The sequence below is a fragment of the Pyxicephalus adspersus genome, chromosome 12 (assembly GCF_032062135.1).
Source record: "Pyxicephalus adspersus chromosome 12, UCB_Pads_2.0, whole genome shotgun sequence".
NCBI lineage: Eukaryota > Metazoa > Chordata > Amphibia > Anura > Pyxicephalidae > Pyxicephalus > Pyxicephalus adspersus.
Genome location: NC_092869.1, coordinates 32,407,168 through 32,425,776, shown reverse-complemented (window position 1 = coordinate 32,425,776; position 18,609 = coordinate 32,407,168). Strand labels below are relative to the sequence as shown.

At 38.4% G+C, this 18,609-nt stretch overlaps 1 protein-coding gene across 1 annotated transcript in view; it reads left to right on the top strand.

The window, feature by feature from the left end:
* The window catches only part of KCNH5 (potassium voltage-gated channel subfamily H member 5), a 182,793-nt gene that overhangs the window by 101,326 nt on the left and 62,858 nt on the right, over positions 1-18,609 (top strand). The window contains exon 9 of the mRNA XM_072427655.1: positions 18,211-18,410. Within this exon, the coding sequence (XP_072283756.1) occupies positions 18,211-18,410 (200 nt within the window). The remainder of the gene's footprint in view (positions 1-18,210; positions 18,411-18,609) is intronic.

The following is an 18,609-nucleotide window of genomic DNA, read 5'->3' as shown; positions in this document are numbered from 1 at the left end:
TGGCTGGCGATGGGAGTTGGTGGAATATCGGAGATTGCAATTGAAGAAGTACACATTAATATAGTCCAATTACAAAGTCCAATGCAGTAATGGAAAGTGGAGTGGTACATTAAAGGTGCAGGGTTGGACTTTGTAGATGCAGGTTTAGGTGAAAAAGTACAAAGTCTTCTAACTGGTGTGCCAGGCATATCATAAGTCTATCATAAATGATGTTACCCCAGCACAGGAACAGTACAAGCATTTGGATGGGTTATTATACTTGCACACTACCTGTGAGTATATGCTCTTTTCATAGCCATATTGACAGGGAATTGCACTGTAGTGACTGGTGTCTGAGTGCATGACCTCTTTCTAGTGCTCCGCATGGATCCAGGATGTTATAGGAAGGAGCTAAAAATGAAATATCAGATGGAAGTCTGAATTTTTAGAAGCAGTTTCCTTTCTTTTGTTGTGCATTACAGTGTTACAAATGTATATTTTACCAATACCCATAAACTGAAATTTGATGGCTGCTTATTGCACTTTGTTCATCCTCTTTGCACTTTGAGCTACTTTACTAGGTAAAACATAATAGCATAATTACCCTTTAGCAGGATATACCATTTCAATAATAGAGAAAAGCTACTTATGTTTTCCGGCTGGGCTATATCCAATACAACTCCCTCTCATGCAGTTACAGCAGCCTTGGAAAAAGCTCCATTTGACTCCATCTGCTCATATCATTTGTCCAAGATTAAAATCCAAATAATGCTATTAAATATTTATAGAAACATAACAGTCAATGAGCCCATACATCTTTAATAGACTGTTGTATTTCAAGTGCGGCGCTCAGAAGTGCTGAATTCTCCTCTTCTGAGGCTGTGAGGTAGATAAAGGCTTGGACAGCCTATGGCTTCTCCATTGTGTCAGAGAGCGGAGTAAAATCACACTATTTCACACTTCCTCTCGTGTTGCGGATTGTTCCTTTGTATTTATTCTGCTTGGTAAAAAAAAGTTTAAGTCCGTTTCATTGGAATCAGGGTTGGTTAATGTTTTTTTTTTTTTTTGGTCTCTAATACCTCCAATGGTGATTAATATAGACAGCAAGCAAGTATGTTCCCCCTTAAAATAGTTTATAGAGGTTGGCTTAAAAAATGAACTAGTTGTTTCTGCTGATGTGCAGTCATCTGGCTTTTTTTTATACACTGCTTGTGGGGGCAATGCTACAATCTAGGGCAGTGGTTGCCAAACTTTTCATACCCACGGATCACTAAATTTACCGGCCTCAGACGGCGCATGTGATATAGTCCGTGGTTCTGGCCAGTGCGCCCTCCAAGCCGGGTCCTTCTCCCCACGTGGGGGCACACCGGCCAAAGCCGCAGACCACCAAATTTTTCTCACGGACCACTGGTTGGGGACCTCTAATCTAGGGTATCTGTAGGGCCAGTGCTATGATCTGGGGTACCTGTGGGGGCAGTGTTATGATTCAGAGTTGCTTCAAGTGACCAGGTTTGAATTCAGCAAGGTTATGTGTCCAAAAATGAGGTCAGCTTACTACCTGAATATACTGTCAACTGTCAACTTGACAATGCAAGTATTTATCAAGATCAAATTATGAAAGGGGTGGTTCTGGAAGCATGGGACATCATTGTTTCTTTGGAATGAGCTGGAGAAGACTTACATGTTGTCAGGCAATCCCGCTGGCACCTCTTCAGCTGCTTAGGCAGTCAATCTGCAGCGCTGGTTCCTAAAGAACCACCTTTTGCAGATTTGAAAGCAAGTGGCAGTGAGCAGCAATAAACTGGTCATTTGCCCCCCCTATTCATTCGCCTTGGGGTGGAAGTAGTAAGATGAGTATGTAGTGTCTTCCCATGGCTGTGGTTCAAAGGCTTGAGGAAGCATCACCTACCCCACAGCTGCACTGCCAATCTGTACATAGCCAAAAATAAAATATATGAAAAATGGAAAAAAAGCATCAGTACGTTACAGTGAAACTAAAATTAAAAAATAATTCTGAGCAGGTGGGTTCCTTTTTACAGAAAGGACAGGTATTGTCTGCTCTGAAATAAAATAAACCTTTCTGCCTGATTGTGATTTTTTTTAAACTAAACTCCCCTTTCTGTTGCTGTTATGTGTTCCCATTTCTCTTGTCGACCTCTTCACCTGGTTGTCTTCTGGGTTTGGAATATTTGGCCATCTTTGTTAGCAAGGCCGGAGTAATGGAACTTTGAGCAATGTCCGTATCATACACTGAGCTGCAAATGCACGTTGTGCAAAAGATTGTGAACAGGCATGCACGTTTGTTGCATTGCAGAGACATAAACTTTTCCTTCTGTAATAAAGAACCTTTCTGCTCACATTTTTTTTACATTTATTTCCACTTTAATTCTTTCTATCAACATCCTCACTGTCTGTACATGTGCAGTGCAGAAGAGCCGTATTGGCTCATAGTATTTTGCCATTATCTCCAAATCTGAATGCTGCTGTGCAGGTGATTACTGAAGGCTGATATTAGGGTGAACGTAGGTGTTTGCACTAACTTCACCTAAAAGTACACTTTAGGGTTTGTACCGAAGTCGTAACTGTTTTTAATGGTGTTTTAATTTATTATCTGTCTACAGTTCAACCTTAAACATATAAAGGATAATTACAGCTGTCCTGAGGAAAACTGTGCTCCAGGAATGTCCCCTATTATTATGTAGATTACAGAATTCTCTGAAGGTGGTAACCCTGACAAAAAGTTTTTAACATGAGCTTTGAAAACAGTGCCGGCTGCCTACCAAACCTGGGCAGTTTAGCAGCATTGCTGATTTATTCTCCTCCTGCATGATGTGCACAGACAATAATTAAAATCTGACAAGGGTTTTAACATTTAACACTTTAGCTTAAAAAAATGTACTGTAATTTTATTTAAGTTACATTTTAAGGTAACATTGCCTGAAGAACATTTTTTTCATGGTTTTTCACCTTTTTGCCGGCTTACTATTCTGATTATTGTACAGTAATTTGTTTACAAAATAAATCCTAACAGCGTGTTCCTCTTGATTGTTACAGCGCTACTTCCTTTGCTCATACATCAGATCTGCAGGTATCCCAGTGCAGGAGCTGTGGTCTACTCCGGACAGTGCTCTTGTCCTCCTCTCAGCTGGTGGGCCTGCATAGCACTGCCCATGCACATGATATTTCTTTTAATAAGCCCTATTGGTGGTTTTGCAAGTAGCTTGCTGTTTTATAAGGACCGCACATTCAGAGTACCATGTCCAATATGGAGGACCTGAGTGCTGCTTGGCAAGGGTTGACCTAGAATCGGGAAGGTGCAAAGGGCAGGTATTGGAAGAGACAGAAAGCCAGCATACCTAAGGAGGGAATATAGCTACTTTCCGTTATATGTATTTACAAACATGCCCTTGAGAAAGAAGGACCACTGGAAATGACATAGAAATATAATTGTATAGTAAAAGGATTTGGCACTGAAATGCCTCCCTACTGTTGAGCCAAGGTCCTATCGCCACCATCCAATCACATTTAAATTAATATTTTTGTCTTTATACTTCCCCCTAATACTTCCAAGTTGATTCTGTGGAAGACCCATAATAGGTGATAAGGGTGAGGTTTCTATAATTACAGGTACAACTAAAGCAGGAGACAAATATGTATACACAAGCTATTGGAACACATTCACTTTAAATGGTATGTAAACTTTCCTTACATCTCAAGATCTAGGGTTCATAGTCTTACTTCATACTCCGCTTAAGAAAGAACTGTTTGGCATGCTCTCTCAAAAATGGGTATGGTTAAAATGTGCTAAATATCCGACATGGTTTAAAAAAGCCTGGTTAAATAAAAACGGATCCTTCATACTGTATACACTGTACACAATCAGCAGAATAGAAGAGCAAAATAGAAGAACTTTGTTAACTTCAAACTACACTGTTTGCTGTTGCAAAAATGACCACACTGGTCAGGACTATAGAATGCGCAAGCTATTGTACAAAGTTCAGGGGTCAGGACTAGTGTTGGTGTTCGAATTCGGGTTGTCTTTATATTTGACCCGAATATGGTTTGAATTCGGATAGACCCGACCCGAAAAAAACGGGCTTCGACGGCAAAAATTTGGATAAAAAAAACTGTGGCTGCAATCATTGAGAAGAGTGTGCATTCCCCAGGGCACTTCAGTTTAATTAACCTGTAGTGCCCCGGGGATCGTAGTAAACTGCAGAGTTCATCTGCAATTCAGTTCCCACAGTCACATGATCGTGGGAATTTTGCAGTCACAGCTGTGACTGCAGGCGATCTCCGGGCACTGGAAGTTGAATGGGAACAAGTTTCCCCATTCATCACATCTAGTGCCCTGTGTTCTTGGATAGAGAAACTCTATCTAAGAACACATACAACTAGTAAAGGGCTGCAAGAGCAATCTGATTGCTCTTGCAGCCCTTAATAGTCCCTAAAAATAACCCAAATTCTCCCACCATTGACTTCAATGGTGTTTGAATTCAGCATTTGATCACCCAAACAATATCTCACTATTCGATCTAATAGCTGTTGAATCAAAAAGTGAGATATTCAACCAACACTAGTCAGGACTATAAAATGCACAACTTGCCACATAGAGTGTTCGGGGCTATGTAACATACTACATGGAGTATTATTGTACATTGCAATATCTTAACTTTTACACTGTAATGTACAAAGTATAGCAGTAACAAGTATTGTATGTGTCACTGGGTCCCTTACAATGCCATGAAATTGGTGGTCGGGATCATTGAGAGATATAATGTGCATTGTTAGTGGACAAGGGAAAAAATGACCAATATTAGAGGAGGAAAAAATTCCAACTGTCAATGGTCATTGGAAGAAAATGTCTGGCATCTATAGTCAGTAGGAGGAGAAAAATGCCTGGAATCTCTTATTGGTGGGAAGGAAAATATGACCCGTGTTAGTGTCTAGCGAGGGAAGGGAGAAATGATAAGACACAATCATGTAGTGCCCACCATGAGGTAGGGGTGAAGATTAGTTCCCAGCAAGGGATGTAGGCATACAGTAGTGCCCAGTAGGGGTGGGAAAGAGCACTGAGCAGGTACTGGAACAATCGCCCCAGCACTTTACTCCAGGACATAGTTTGTTTCTGCATACCACCAGGATTGTGTTAAAATTCCAGGACAGTCCAGCAAATCCAGTACGGTTGGGGCATCTGTCTTAGCTAACAAAATTATCATATGATCAGAAAGTGGTCTAATTGATTCCTGATCATCCGTTGGGACCCGAACTGTGGGTGATAGCCAAGATTGAGAGTCAGCAGTCACACAAATTGTTGGCTACTGGCTCTTAATGTTGTGATGTTTAACACATCCCCAGCATGTGCAGGAGCAATAATAGATTGCAGGGACAAGACAACAACACAGCTTTTAATAAAGGGCAAACACGGACAGCCTTACAGTAATAATGGGCATGGCCTGAATACTTCCTAAACTAGCCTTTTGCCTGCCTTATATTGGCGTCTTTTAAAATGATATATTTTATCTTTAATCACAAGTTAACCAGCTGCTATTTCTAGCCAATATATAATTGTGTTGTACACACTGACATGATTTGATATTTGAAGTTCTGAGTTAGTAACTTAAGTTCTCTCCCCGAGATGATAGTAGCCTCATTTCTCCTTCAGCACTCCCAGAGGCTGGTGGGAAGATGGCTCGTCAACATGTTCTTATGCTAATTGCTGAGCTCATTATGGTTAATGTCAGTTTTACTGGAGGTAATTCAAAGTGAGCTTGTTCAACAATTCCGAGGGTAGCAATGTCTTATTTACATAGAAAACTGATCAGAGACTTCACTGTAATGACTTTAACTTACGCGGGGCCTCCTCTCACCTCTGGATGAAGTGTTTCATATATTGTCTGGATAGACAGAACACGATTAGAATTGGAACACTATGCTGAAGGACACAGAACAGAAGTTGGCTTGCTTCAAAGACACATACGAACATGTTGTATGCCAGTCTAAAGTTTAAGATGAAGCACAAATGTTTTGAAACAATTTTGTGAATTGTAAACCTCTCCATTCGCTATAATTTTAAAGTTCAACCTAATACCCTCCCAAATGTTATTTTTTTTAAATTACTTATCTAAATATGTGATCATACATGGCACCGGGTTCCAGGCCCTCTATCTTCCTTATTTGGAGGAAGAGAATCTTTGGGTGTCCACATCACTCCTTGGACATTTCTTGTTGGTTGTCCAGTGGTGAAGTTATCCCAAGGTTCAGAAGACTTTCAATATGTGATGATATCAGGAAGAGGTATACACAGAGGATAAAGTCAGATGTACTGTACATTACAAATCCTTCAGAAGTTTTTTTTTTCTAAAAGCTGTTGAATGGCTGGGATGGAATAGAGAAAGCTTTGCCTGGTGGTGGACTTTAAATTTGTTAAACCTGTTATTCGCTAATATCAGTTGAGGATCTAAATAGTGAGGTACTGTACTATTATTGCCAAAAAAGAGAGGGTATACAGATAAGACTGCAGAACTTGTTAACATCTAGGCCAGCCTTTTTTTAAAATATTTGCCACCGATAAAATATTTTTTTAGGTCTCGGGGAACGCCCACAAAAAGCTGCTGCTTATGGTACATTAGCTTGATTAGTAGGTTATATAGAGTTTTAAAAAAATAATAAAAATATGGTGTACCTTCACTGAGAAATTGTGTATGTTGCCATTTTTGTCTTTGTTCCAAAAAACTAAAGCCTGTCTGGTGGGTATTCTGATGCCTTGACTTTGATACCTTCAGAGTCTCTGACCCAAAATGAGTATGGAGCCCAGGTGTTCAGTTAGTTAGCTTTTGTGTGTGTTGGAAACTACTGAAACCAAAAGATCAACTTTACATCAAGGCATATGGCAATATTTGGAATGAGTTCAAAAATGTGTGTGTATGTATGTATATGTGTGTGTGTGTGTATGTATATATATATATATATATATATATATATACACACTATAACAGTACTTTTATTAATAAAATAAAATAAAATTATTACAAATAATGCCCAAGAAAGAAAGGCAATCAATAACAATTGAAGAAATCCATCACCATGTTGCTTGATTTAGAAAACTTTTTACATTGGTGGCATTTGGGGAAATCACTGTAGGCAGGAAATTATTCTTCCACTGCCCCCCCCCCCCCCCCTAGCCACCTCCGGGAAAACCGAAAAAGTGTTTGTTAGTTTATGTTGCCTTTGACCTGTTTTGTCCTAACTTTAGTATGCTGTGACACAATTGCATTTTCCATCACTCTCTGTCCTTATGTCAGTGGTCACCAGGAAAAAAGGAGATGAAAACCCTCACTAGAGACACAGACGGCAATACTACTCATTATATGGTTGGTTTATATAGTGGGTTTCTAATGCAAAATGTATTTTCATAGAGAGTTAGTTAGGTCCTCCAGTTGATTTTAAAGGTTAAGTAAAATGTATTCATATGGACTATCAACATCGTACAGTAATAGGCTGCTAACTGAATCCATCAATAGTCTAATTTTTGGCTGTCTGCAGCCTAATGGTAAAACTCTGAGACCATTCAAAATGAAAAATCCTGGCAGGTTACAGGAAGAGAATCAAATGTGGAAATGGAATACAATTGCAATATCAATGTCAGTATAGTAATAGTAAAAAGTTGGCATCCTAAACTTTTTTGAAAATGCCTGGAGTAAGGAGACAATTTATATTATTACTGCCTCAGCTTTATCATTTTGGGGTAATACAGTTAAAGTGTAGGTCTTCTAGTTGTGGTGTTTGGTGACCAAAAGTTGGCTATTCCACAGATATAGTTGTGGATAATGACTGTTAACAGCTTTAGAGGTATTCAGGGCCACTATTAGAAATTTCTGTGCTCCCATTACCATATTTAGAAGTTCATGTTTGTTTGATTGGGGCATGGTACCAAAGTACCCCTTGTCTCCCAGATGGGCCCCTGGAGGTATTCACATACCCATTTTAAACCCGTAGTACACCTTGGACAGTTTTCTATCCATCTCTTTCAATTATTACCTTGCTCAGTTTGCTATTACCCAAACCCCATAAATTAAGATGTGCAAACGTTAGTAAAATGCAAACCTTCTATTACCCCCAGGCATGAGAAAAAATACATCTGTTGAGAGCAATCATGTTCATATATCTTGAAAATGAATATATTCAAATTTATGTAAATACAAATTAAAGACACTTAAACCCCAAATATTTCACGTTTTAGACTGGATGTGGCACCTGTCACCTTTTTATTGCTGTCCTTCCCTTTTTGGGATTTTTTTAACTTTGTCTTGGGTCTCTGTCTTGGACTTTCTGTTTTGGGTGTCAGATATAACTGGAATTAGGAAATTTCTTTCTTACTTTTCATGTGTTTCATGAGTTGCAGGAACAACTCATGAAACACATGGAAGAGTGGGAAAAACACGTTGCACAGGATCAGAAAACCTGAGGAATTTTCAGGCATTAGTATGTTTGTGATACTGTGGAGATTGGGAGAGTGGGTAACCAGTGAGGTAAGCATTTGGGGTTTTTCCTACGAGTGAGTATATGTGTTTTTTTTTGTAACCAGGGTCTGACATTGTGTAGCGGCACACTTTTCACCTCTCAAATGCCACAGACCCTCCTCATCCAAAAAGGGCTCCAAATCGGTTTTGCACACAAACACACAATTGGCTATTCCCTCCACTGACTGTGACAATAACTTTTAAAGCCCAATCCAAGCCAAACCTCATTTTAGTTTTGTATAGTATGGCCCCAATGAGTTGGAACCCCTAGGTGGTAATTGCTGTCTGTGTCTTCATAGAGAAGGTTTCTTTTCCTCTATTCTCTAATACAGTGGCCCCCAACCTTTTGCACGTTGCGGACTGCTAAATGCATGGACTCCAGACCACGCATATGTGGGGACCCATGTGTCACTCAAAGGGAAAAAACTTCCCCCAGAGTGATGTTATGATGTTGCGATGGCAAAGGCACAACCCGCCAACTGCCCTGAGCCTGCAATGTTTCCAGGAAATGGAGTCCACGGCTCTGGCCAGTCCACCCACCCCAAGCGGGGTCCCTCACTTGTCAGATGGCTGTGGCCCACTAGTGGGGGTTGGGGACTTTTGATCAAATAACTTTTTAAAGGCTGCAAAAATGTGTTTTTTGATTTCTACTCTTGATCTATCGAGTTAGGAATTTTCTATATTTCTTTTCCTTGCACTCATCAATTAGACAGACAATGAAATAATGTTCCTTGACATCCAGGTCTTTCTCACACCTACCATGTAGACAGAAAGTTGGAAAGAATGTCCCAAATATGGATTTGCAAAATAACCGTGCAGCTTATTCATATTTATTCCCAATGGATCATAGCTTCCAACAATGACCATTATGACTGGGCTCAGATTTTGATGTTGGCCATACTAATCTTTTGACATTTTCCGAATATCAGATGCACTAAAAACTAAGGAAAGATTCCTGCCATAATAAACAAAGCAGGTAAAAATAATAAATACAGAAGCAACTTTTCTTCTATTCATGTATAATTTCCCAATTGCCCATCAAAGCAGCTTCATGCGTGCGTAAATCTTGAAGTTTTGCTTTCGAACAGAGCTATTGGAGTAACGTAGTTAATCATAACAGAAGCTGTTCATTTCCTTGCAAGTATTGGGCTTTTATTTTTCTTAAGAAACAAATCTTTATTATTTCTAGAATGTCTACACACTCTTAATTAAATGATGTTCTTCAGGCATGTTTGAGGCTAATTTGTACAATAAATGAGGTGGGATTGTTAACTTATTTATTTATATAGGGAAGTGCTGCGCTTTGGTTTAATTAGGAGAGATAACAGCATGTAAGACAATTAGCTGTGGATGTAAAAAAAAAAAAAAGCTGTTAACATCCTGGACAAGTTTGATAATTTGACAGCAATTATTTAAATTGGAGCCACCTTCCATTTAAAAAAAAAAAAACAAGTTGTTAGGAATGCAAAATGACCCAATAAAAAGGGACAAAGGCTGGCAAACTGCGATTCCAATAATGCTTCTTTAACCATGTGCAAATATGATTGCGTGTTCCTCCATTACATTTAATAGAGTACTGGGACACTTTTACACAGTCTTTGCAATGATCCAGGAAAATGCCCATGTATGAATTGTAGGGATGAGTAAGTCTGCCTGGGTTTGGTTTGCTAACTATTTCATGACCGCTCTAAAAGCCCAAAGAGCAGAAATGTTGGGGCTGATTTAAAAAAGCTCTCCAAGGCTGAAGAAGATAGACTATCATGGGAGAACCAGTTGGTGATCCAGCAAACCTGAAATGTATCTGGTCCATGAATGAAAACATTTGCCAATGAATAGCAAATCATTAAGAAATCCATTCCAGATTTGCTTGATCACCCAGGTTCCCCTATGATAGTCTATCTTCTCCAGTCTTGAAGAGCTTTAATATATCAGGTGTATTGTTATGGAAGAAGGAGTAGCAGAATAGTTCTGTGGCATTAAGTGTAAGGTAGTTGGGTTGGGACTCAAAATACCCTATTACCTTGTTTCAGTTGGCAAGGCTAGTATCTTTAAGACCTTTCTGGTCTTCTGTGCCCCCATAATGTTTTAATTCTGTAAAAAAATGAACATAAGAGATGCAATGTGCCTAATTTATTAAAGTTCTCCAAGGCTGAAGAGGATACACTTTCAACAGTGAAGCTGGGTGATGGAATAGATCTGGTCTAGGATTTAAAACATTTGCTAGCAAATTACTTTAAAGGAAATCTATCCCAGGTTTGCTGGAGCACCCAGCTTTACTGATAAAAGTGTATCCTCTCCAGCCTGGAGAGTTTTATTAAATCAGGCCCATGGTTTCCACTGTAACACAGGAACACTTTGATTTGTTCTCCCTGTTTTGGATGTCACATTGTCACGCATGATGGACATACTGGGTCTGAAAGCTCTGCAAGGCTGGATAGGATTCACTTTCATCAGTGAAGCTGGGTGATCCAGCAAACCTTGAATAAATTTGCCTAGACCAGATCCATGCCATGTTTGCTCTATCACTCAGCTTCACTGATAAAAATGTATTCTCTCCAGCCTTGGAGAGCTTTACAAAATCAGGCTAAATAAGAGAACTTTGAGTGGTATAGGTGACAATATTTGGTACATGTGCTGAGCCTCCATTACTCATGTGGTAAAGTCCAAACTTTTAGGAAGTAAAGCCTTGCCTACGGGCAGACACCAAACCATATGTGTTACTTATTATCTTTATTAACCAGTCTCTTCCACTCTTCTTTTTGAGTTTAGTTTGGCTTTTTTAGTAATATCTGACTGTCTCTGGCTTCAATACCTGGACCATAGCAGCAAACAGCTTAGCATGAAGCACAATCACCTGTCACATCCTATGTTTGTGTATTGGGGGCCATGTCACTGGTAGAATACAAAGTTCAGGAAGTAATATGAATGATGAGATTGAGTAACATAAAGGTTTCTTTACCACATTATAGGGTTTAAAGTTATGGTTTTCTTGTGATATTTTTTTTTTATTTTACTGTGCTGTTTAATTAAAGTCTTGTCTGTTCTTTAATGGTTTGAATTACTTGACAGTGTGGCATCATTATCAGTAAACAAGCAAACAAAGAAGATAATTGGGGAAAAAAGGAAACATGAGCAGAAAAGAGTTTCCTGAGAACCTTGAAATTGGTCCACCAAAACAGATATTACAGCTCTGGAATCTTAGTTGTATTGATTAATCTTTATTAAATACTAAAACTATTTAAGACAATAGTTTCCTCCATTAGCATGAAAATAAGTATCTCCATAAGCACCTTGAGATTCTTGTCTACAAAGTCCATTTTTACCCATGATATGTTCTCATAAACTTCTATTTTATGCCCAGCTTTCTCTCATTCCCTCAAAATTGCTTGGAAAGGATTGACATCTTCTCATATCCTAATTTTATGATGAACTTCTCTGGTGCAGAATTATTTATGAGAATAATTTTCTCTGTGAGCATGCCTTCCTAGTGCCACTTAACTGTTTTGGAAAAATGAGTATTGTTCAGGGTTATGGGGTTATTAATTTAATTTCCATCCATTCCATTAGGAAACTGAGATCCTGTAAAAAAGTAATGCAAAGTAGTGTATAGATACCGTAACATGAAGACCTTTGATTTATCTCCTGGAAAAGGAGAAGTGGTGGCTTTTTCTGGATGGTGACTCTTACACCACATCCAATAAATTTGTCTGACCTGGAGCTATTAAATATTAGGTTGTCATACAGAGGCACAACATTTTCAACTAAACCAGACATTTACTTTCAGGGAAACTGCTTAAAATTACCAGTTTCTTTTTAATTTCAATAAAATTGACCTGATTTTGCAATGTGGACTGATTAGCAAAAGGTTCCTAAAAAAGAATCCCATGTCTTTGGTTTCTAGTATGTCAATGGAAAAATTTCTCAAAACTGTCCCATTTTTTGCCAGAATTTTGGTAAAGCAGAGACTTGCTTATGTCTGGTAATGAATCTAAATGTGCTCAACTATGATTATATCAGAGATCTTTCACATCATTTGCTTTAAATATTTTGAGGTTTTATGTAATCAAGGCAGCATCTTTTTTTTTTTTTTATAATCTAGTTTATCAGGTATAAAAAACCTAGAATATGACCCATGTATTGTTGGCATTGTATATCACATCTAAAAATCCATTTTTTCCTGCAGCATGGGCAAGTTTTTCAGTTTTTGATCAGTGTTAAAATCTCAAACTTTTGGATTTATCCGTCAATGTTCCGATGTCAATTCTGCTTCCAGTCTTGCTGTAAGGACTTTGCATGCATTATTCTGTTTGATGATCCGTCTTCACCATCTCTTGCCCCCATCTTAGTCTCCTCGCTGTTCCTCAAACAAAGTAAATGGGAAGCTCATTCTATGGTGATGATTTCACATTTCCAAATGTATTTTATTACTCCTCACCTGCGCTCTTCATGACAAAGTGACAAAGGAGACTGGAAATATGTCTCTTCTAGCCTTTGTTACCTTGATTAGAATAAGATTAGTTTCATAAATGAGGGAAGGAATGAGAGTGGAAGAAAAGAAGGCAGGATGTAGGTGACACTACAACAATAAGTCTGTCCCTAAAAATAAATCAAGAAAAACACCATTATTAGGTGATAACCATTTCAAGTGTAATGAGTACGAATGCACATAAATCTGTTGGAATGTTCAAGGGATTCATCTTGCTTCTATTACTTTAATGATGCTGAATATCTTGAGCTCATTTTATTAGGCTTGCGGCAGCATTTGAGATACTTTATCGTTGTGGAATTTTGATTGTTGGAGTTGTATTATTTAAAGTGAACATGATGATTATATGAGCGGACGATTTAATGTATTATTTCAGTATACATTTTAATGTTGATTTTTAGCAAAAAAACTTTTAATTTCAAGCCTAACTTAACATCTAAATCCACAAAATGAAGGTTTTGGGCACAGGGAGGTTGTTTTTCGCAGAAAGGATAGATGATTTCCCTTCTGCAATAAAAAAAAACCCTAACCTGCCTGGACAAAATTCTTTTAATTGCACTCACTTGTCCTCCTATCGACATGGGTGCCACCTTTCCTGGAGTCAGGCCTTAACATACAGTCTCATCAGCCATGGGGGATACAAGGATGGCCCCATATCCTGGCATCCTGCCAGTGCTACTTGTCAACCCCAACTTTACCTGCAGTTGCCAGGACTGGTATGCCATGACCATTTTGGACCCGACTCCTAAAAGAAGGTGGTGCTCATGCCAATGTTAAAATAGGTCACTGCTGCTTACTTAAAACATGTAGTGCACATATGTCTTCCCACAGTCCTATTTTAGTGTGCCAGGGGTCCCTAAATCTACAGGAATTATGTATTAATGTTTGGCACTATGACCGCATGACCAGTTAATACAAAAGATGGCACGTCAATGTTTACGGCATGTTTTACAGAGCAGATTTGAATCTCTAAGAGATCTACTTGGGTTGTCAAATTTGTTTGGTGCCAGGTTGGGCACTCTTGTAATATAGGATATGTGGGAGTCTTTTATCTGTGTTTGGGAAAGTCTCTACTTTAGGTGGAACCTTACTAAGCTTCCAGTGCCTTAGGATATATTCTTAGCCATTCTACACACCAGAGATAATACCATCTTACAACTGCCTACCTTTTCCAGGAACAACACAATCATTATTAAGGTTTTCTAGTCAGTAAACAGGTCAATTTATCACTGTTGTATGAAACAGCCATGCATGGTTATATTAGGGATGGCATTTGGTGGAATCAGAAGCTTAATATGCCACGTTTTTAAAGGTTGAGGGATTTTACGTCCAGCCTGATAATTCTTGGTACATAGCTCACTTTTTATGTTTTTTATTTAGATGCATTTTCAAACTAAGTATTTACAGAGGGATCAATGTTTGCTTTTTGAATTTGAGCTCCAGTTGTGTTAAGGTATTAAACATTTTCCCAGCGGAGGAATAAACGTAGCATGCTTTGTCATTTATTTTTCCACACTTAGAGAACAAATTAGAACAAAGCCAAGAATGGTAACTCAATCAATACACCATTGTAGATGTTATTTTCAGACAGAAACACAAAGTGTGCAATGCATTGCCCCTATATATATCTGGTGTCTTGTATGAAAGGTATATGTACTTTGTTATTTTTTTGTACAGGAAGGGAACAAATCCGGTAAATAAGTTGTGTTCAAATATGAAAATATGCTTAATAGCTCACCCGGTGGTTATGGATGGTCATTCCACATTGGCATTTGTGTTGTGCCGATGGATGACTTCTAGCTAAATGCTTATTATTGACAGTATCTACATTTGCTGGATGGTCCTAAATGTGAGTGTGCAATAATGAGTCAGCTGGGTTGCTTGAAACCACAAAGCAAAGTGGTAAAGTTTTTTCTTTTGAGTCAGTTGTTTAAAGATATTGATTTATATAAGATAATGATCTTGTTTCCATTACTCCAGGATTTGTAACTCAGCACTGTTGAATTAATTGGTTAATACACAATTTTCTTAAGGTTTCTTAAAAATATTTTCGAGCTTGTATTGAGATTGTTCTTTAGTAAAGAGTTTGGATCCCTATGATCTACCAATCACTCCATAGTTATTGACTTCCTCATTTGTGGTAATATATGGTGCATGCATGTTGCATATACTCAAAAAACAATCAATTAAAGATAAAAGCATAGGTGTCCAGTTTAGGCAAAAAAAAATGTCTATAAGCCTTTAGAAAAAATAAAATAAAAATTGATTACTAAATTTCCAACACTCCCCAGTCGACTAATACTTTACCAATCTTCAACTGGTGATGGCCTAAGTCCTATATATACACATGGGAGCTACTACTCTTTAGCATGGTACTACATCTCAGCATGATTTTGCTACTACTTCCAAGATTCCACACTGAGCTGGGCATGCGTAGCTCTGTGTATCTCAGCAAAACGAATGCCGTTTATAAAATGTCATTCTATTGTATAAAATAGCATTTTATTAAAAACCCACAGACAAATATAGAGGTGTTATATGCAGTAACCAAACTGCAGTTTTGCCAAGTTGCAAGTACATCCAAACATTTCTTCCCTTTTGTCAACTCACTTTGCACCTTTTTTTTTTTTTTTGCAAAACTCTTCTTGCTGTCACAGAACTTGTTTTTTTTATTACTTTTTTCATTCCATAGCTGAAACAGTGACCACTTCATGCTTTAAAGAAGATTTAGGATCATTACAGATCAATGTGAGCTGCTGCGTTCTAACGTGGGCTCAAACGTTGTTTCAGCCTCTCCCATTTGAATGAGAAAAGCTGGAAACCATGTTTTGCATGCTGCTGCAGCAGATTACAGCGGCATTCCCAAAACCAACAAGTCACTTTTAGCCACACAGTTGTCATTTGAAGATTTGTGCTACAGCAATCTGTGCAAATCGAGTTACAATACAATTATTTTGTGGGGGATACAAATAGAGGATTCAATACAAATATTTTGTATTGAATCCAAAACAAAATAATTTTAATTTCCCGCTGCTAAGACCCAGACACACCAATGCATGTACCGTTGTCACCGGGAATCCCCGTAGGACGTCTCCATATTTCGCGGCTGGACAGCGAAGGAGGAGGAGGCAGACTTGTCCCCAGGACCTGCGGGGACCAGCAGGATGACCAAGGACAGTGACGGAACAAGGCAAATTTTTTTTTTTCTGCTTTTAGGTACCCCGAGTCTGACTCGGGATTACTGCCTTTTGCACGTAAAATTACTTCGAGTCAGACTCGGGATTACGGCGAGTTACGGAATTGTCTGAATAGGAGAAAATAGGCATATGGAACAACTGATTGCAGAAGATGATGATAAATTCGAACAATTTAAAATGACCTGGGCTATATAGGACTGGTTCAAAGAATCCCCTCATCTTTCCAAGCACCTAAATTAAGTAGTCATAATACGGTCAGTGTTCTTTCCTAGATTCAAATCAAATTCATTTTCCCTTCCCTTCCCTCCTCCCTTCTGCTTTTTTTCTGTCTCTGTCCTTGTCTGTGGTCTTTATGTTGGAAGTGATTGATCGCAGTTTTTGCTTTGGATGTGGTGAAGGGTTATTGTAAACTGTAACAATTCCGACAAGCTATCTGCGACACATCTCACATTGTTCCTGCACATAGACTCTGTTCCTCTGGATGAACGTTATAGCCTAACTTATGTTATTTGCCTGTTACTTTTTCTTTTTTGTTTGCTTGTAAACTGTATTTGTGTTATTTGAAAACTTTAATAAAAATATATTTGACAAAAAAAATCAGCTTGAAGATATTGACAGCTGCAGTTGTATGCAAACCTCAGCCTTTTCCTGGAAGGGCCTATCTCCCATGGTTTTGCTGCACAGGTTATGCTGCTCGTTAATGTGCATTGTATATGAGAAAACTTGGCAGGGAAAAAAAGGACAGGATGATTCTCAACCTTTATGGGAAAAGTCAAACTTTTAAAATATATTTTAACTGCTTAAATCTTGGCATCTACAGGTGGTTTTAACTTGTGGTTTTTATTGAATATAACTTTTGCTTTATACATTTATTTTATCATATGCTCAGTTTGCATTGTTCAGGTTTATGACATGTTTAATTTAATTACATAGTGTCAATATGAAATGATTGCAATAAATGCAACTGTTCACTGCCTTGCTCCTTTTAATATTCTGCACACTTGCAGAGATTTGGAGAGAAGCAGTGAGATCTATATATGAGGAGTATAAATTATTTTCTGCAGAGTGCAGGAGAAGATAGCTGAATGCGTATTTTTTGTATGCCGTGCAGACCTACAGTAAGGGTCAATTAGGAATAGTGGATAGTGTCTGCAATCTTTCATTCCTGGAGGAGTGAGCAGAGCACATTAATCTCCAAAGTTATCCACAAATTGAACCTTATGAACAGAGCCATACATCATGTCCCTTTCTAAGAGTACACATTTCTCGTCACCCCTTTCATCCGGCGTGTTCTGCGCCCTACCCAAATTTCACATAACCTATTTACATGGAAAAGCAGTCTGATTTACTGTATATTTGACTACACTTACCAATAGCTGTCTAAATAGGAGCAAATTTTTCTCATGGACAATGACGTTCAGGCGAGAGTTATGCTTCCAGGTTCCTGCGATTCTATCTGTGGAGAATCAGAAATAGCTTCATGCATTATTGATGGAATGTTGACCTAGCCAGAGACAAAGTGCCCAGGAAATGCCATATATATTCCTAGACCTGTAAGATATGCTGTAAATTACAGGAGCTGTCAAAAACTACAAGCTTACAGCTGTCAGAGCTTCAGTGTTTGGAAATTACCAGCATTTTATACAGGCTAATATATAAAGCGGTGTAAAGAGAAATAATGATGCTTGCAGCAACCAATCAGGTATCAGTTCAAATAATGGCAAAATAAAATGAACGTTGAAAACTGTAAGGTTATGGATCTAGGCTAAAAAAATACATTACCCATAGACAATGGAATAGAGAAAAGACAGAGGAGGAGGTAAACGAGCCTACTATCTAATATCACTTTTTGGACATTCATTTACAACATGTTTGTTCCAGCCAAGGTAGCCACTTATTGTGCATTTAAAGAGGGAGGGCAGCAATTTCATGACCGGGTTACTTTAACTGTACATACCAACATTATCATATTTGTTATTTTGCTATCAGTTTAATGAAGTTTGTTTTGCTTTTTTCCTTTTTTCAGCACTCCTATATGCAACTATTTTTGGAAACGTGACCACCATTTTCCAGCAGATGTATGCCAACACCAACCGCTACCACGAGGTGCTGAACAACGTGCGTGACTTCCTTAAGCTTTATCAGGTCCCCAAAGGCCTCAGCGAGAGGGTCATGGATTATATCGTATCAACCTGGTCCATGTCAAAGGGCATCGACACAGAAAAGGTACAGGTGCATAAAAACTAACGCTACCCAATAAATCTTTTTTTTCAGTTTTACACTGGAAAAAGGTTATAATACAGTGTTTTTGCATTTATTTTCTTTGTTCTGGACATATTTACATAAAAATAGGAATTACTTACCTTGCCTCTCTCTAGCTCTGTCTGCTTTGTTCAGTTACAGAGAAAGATAGTCTGAAGGCAAT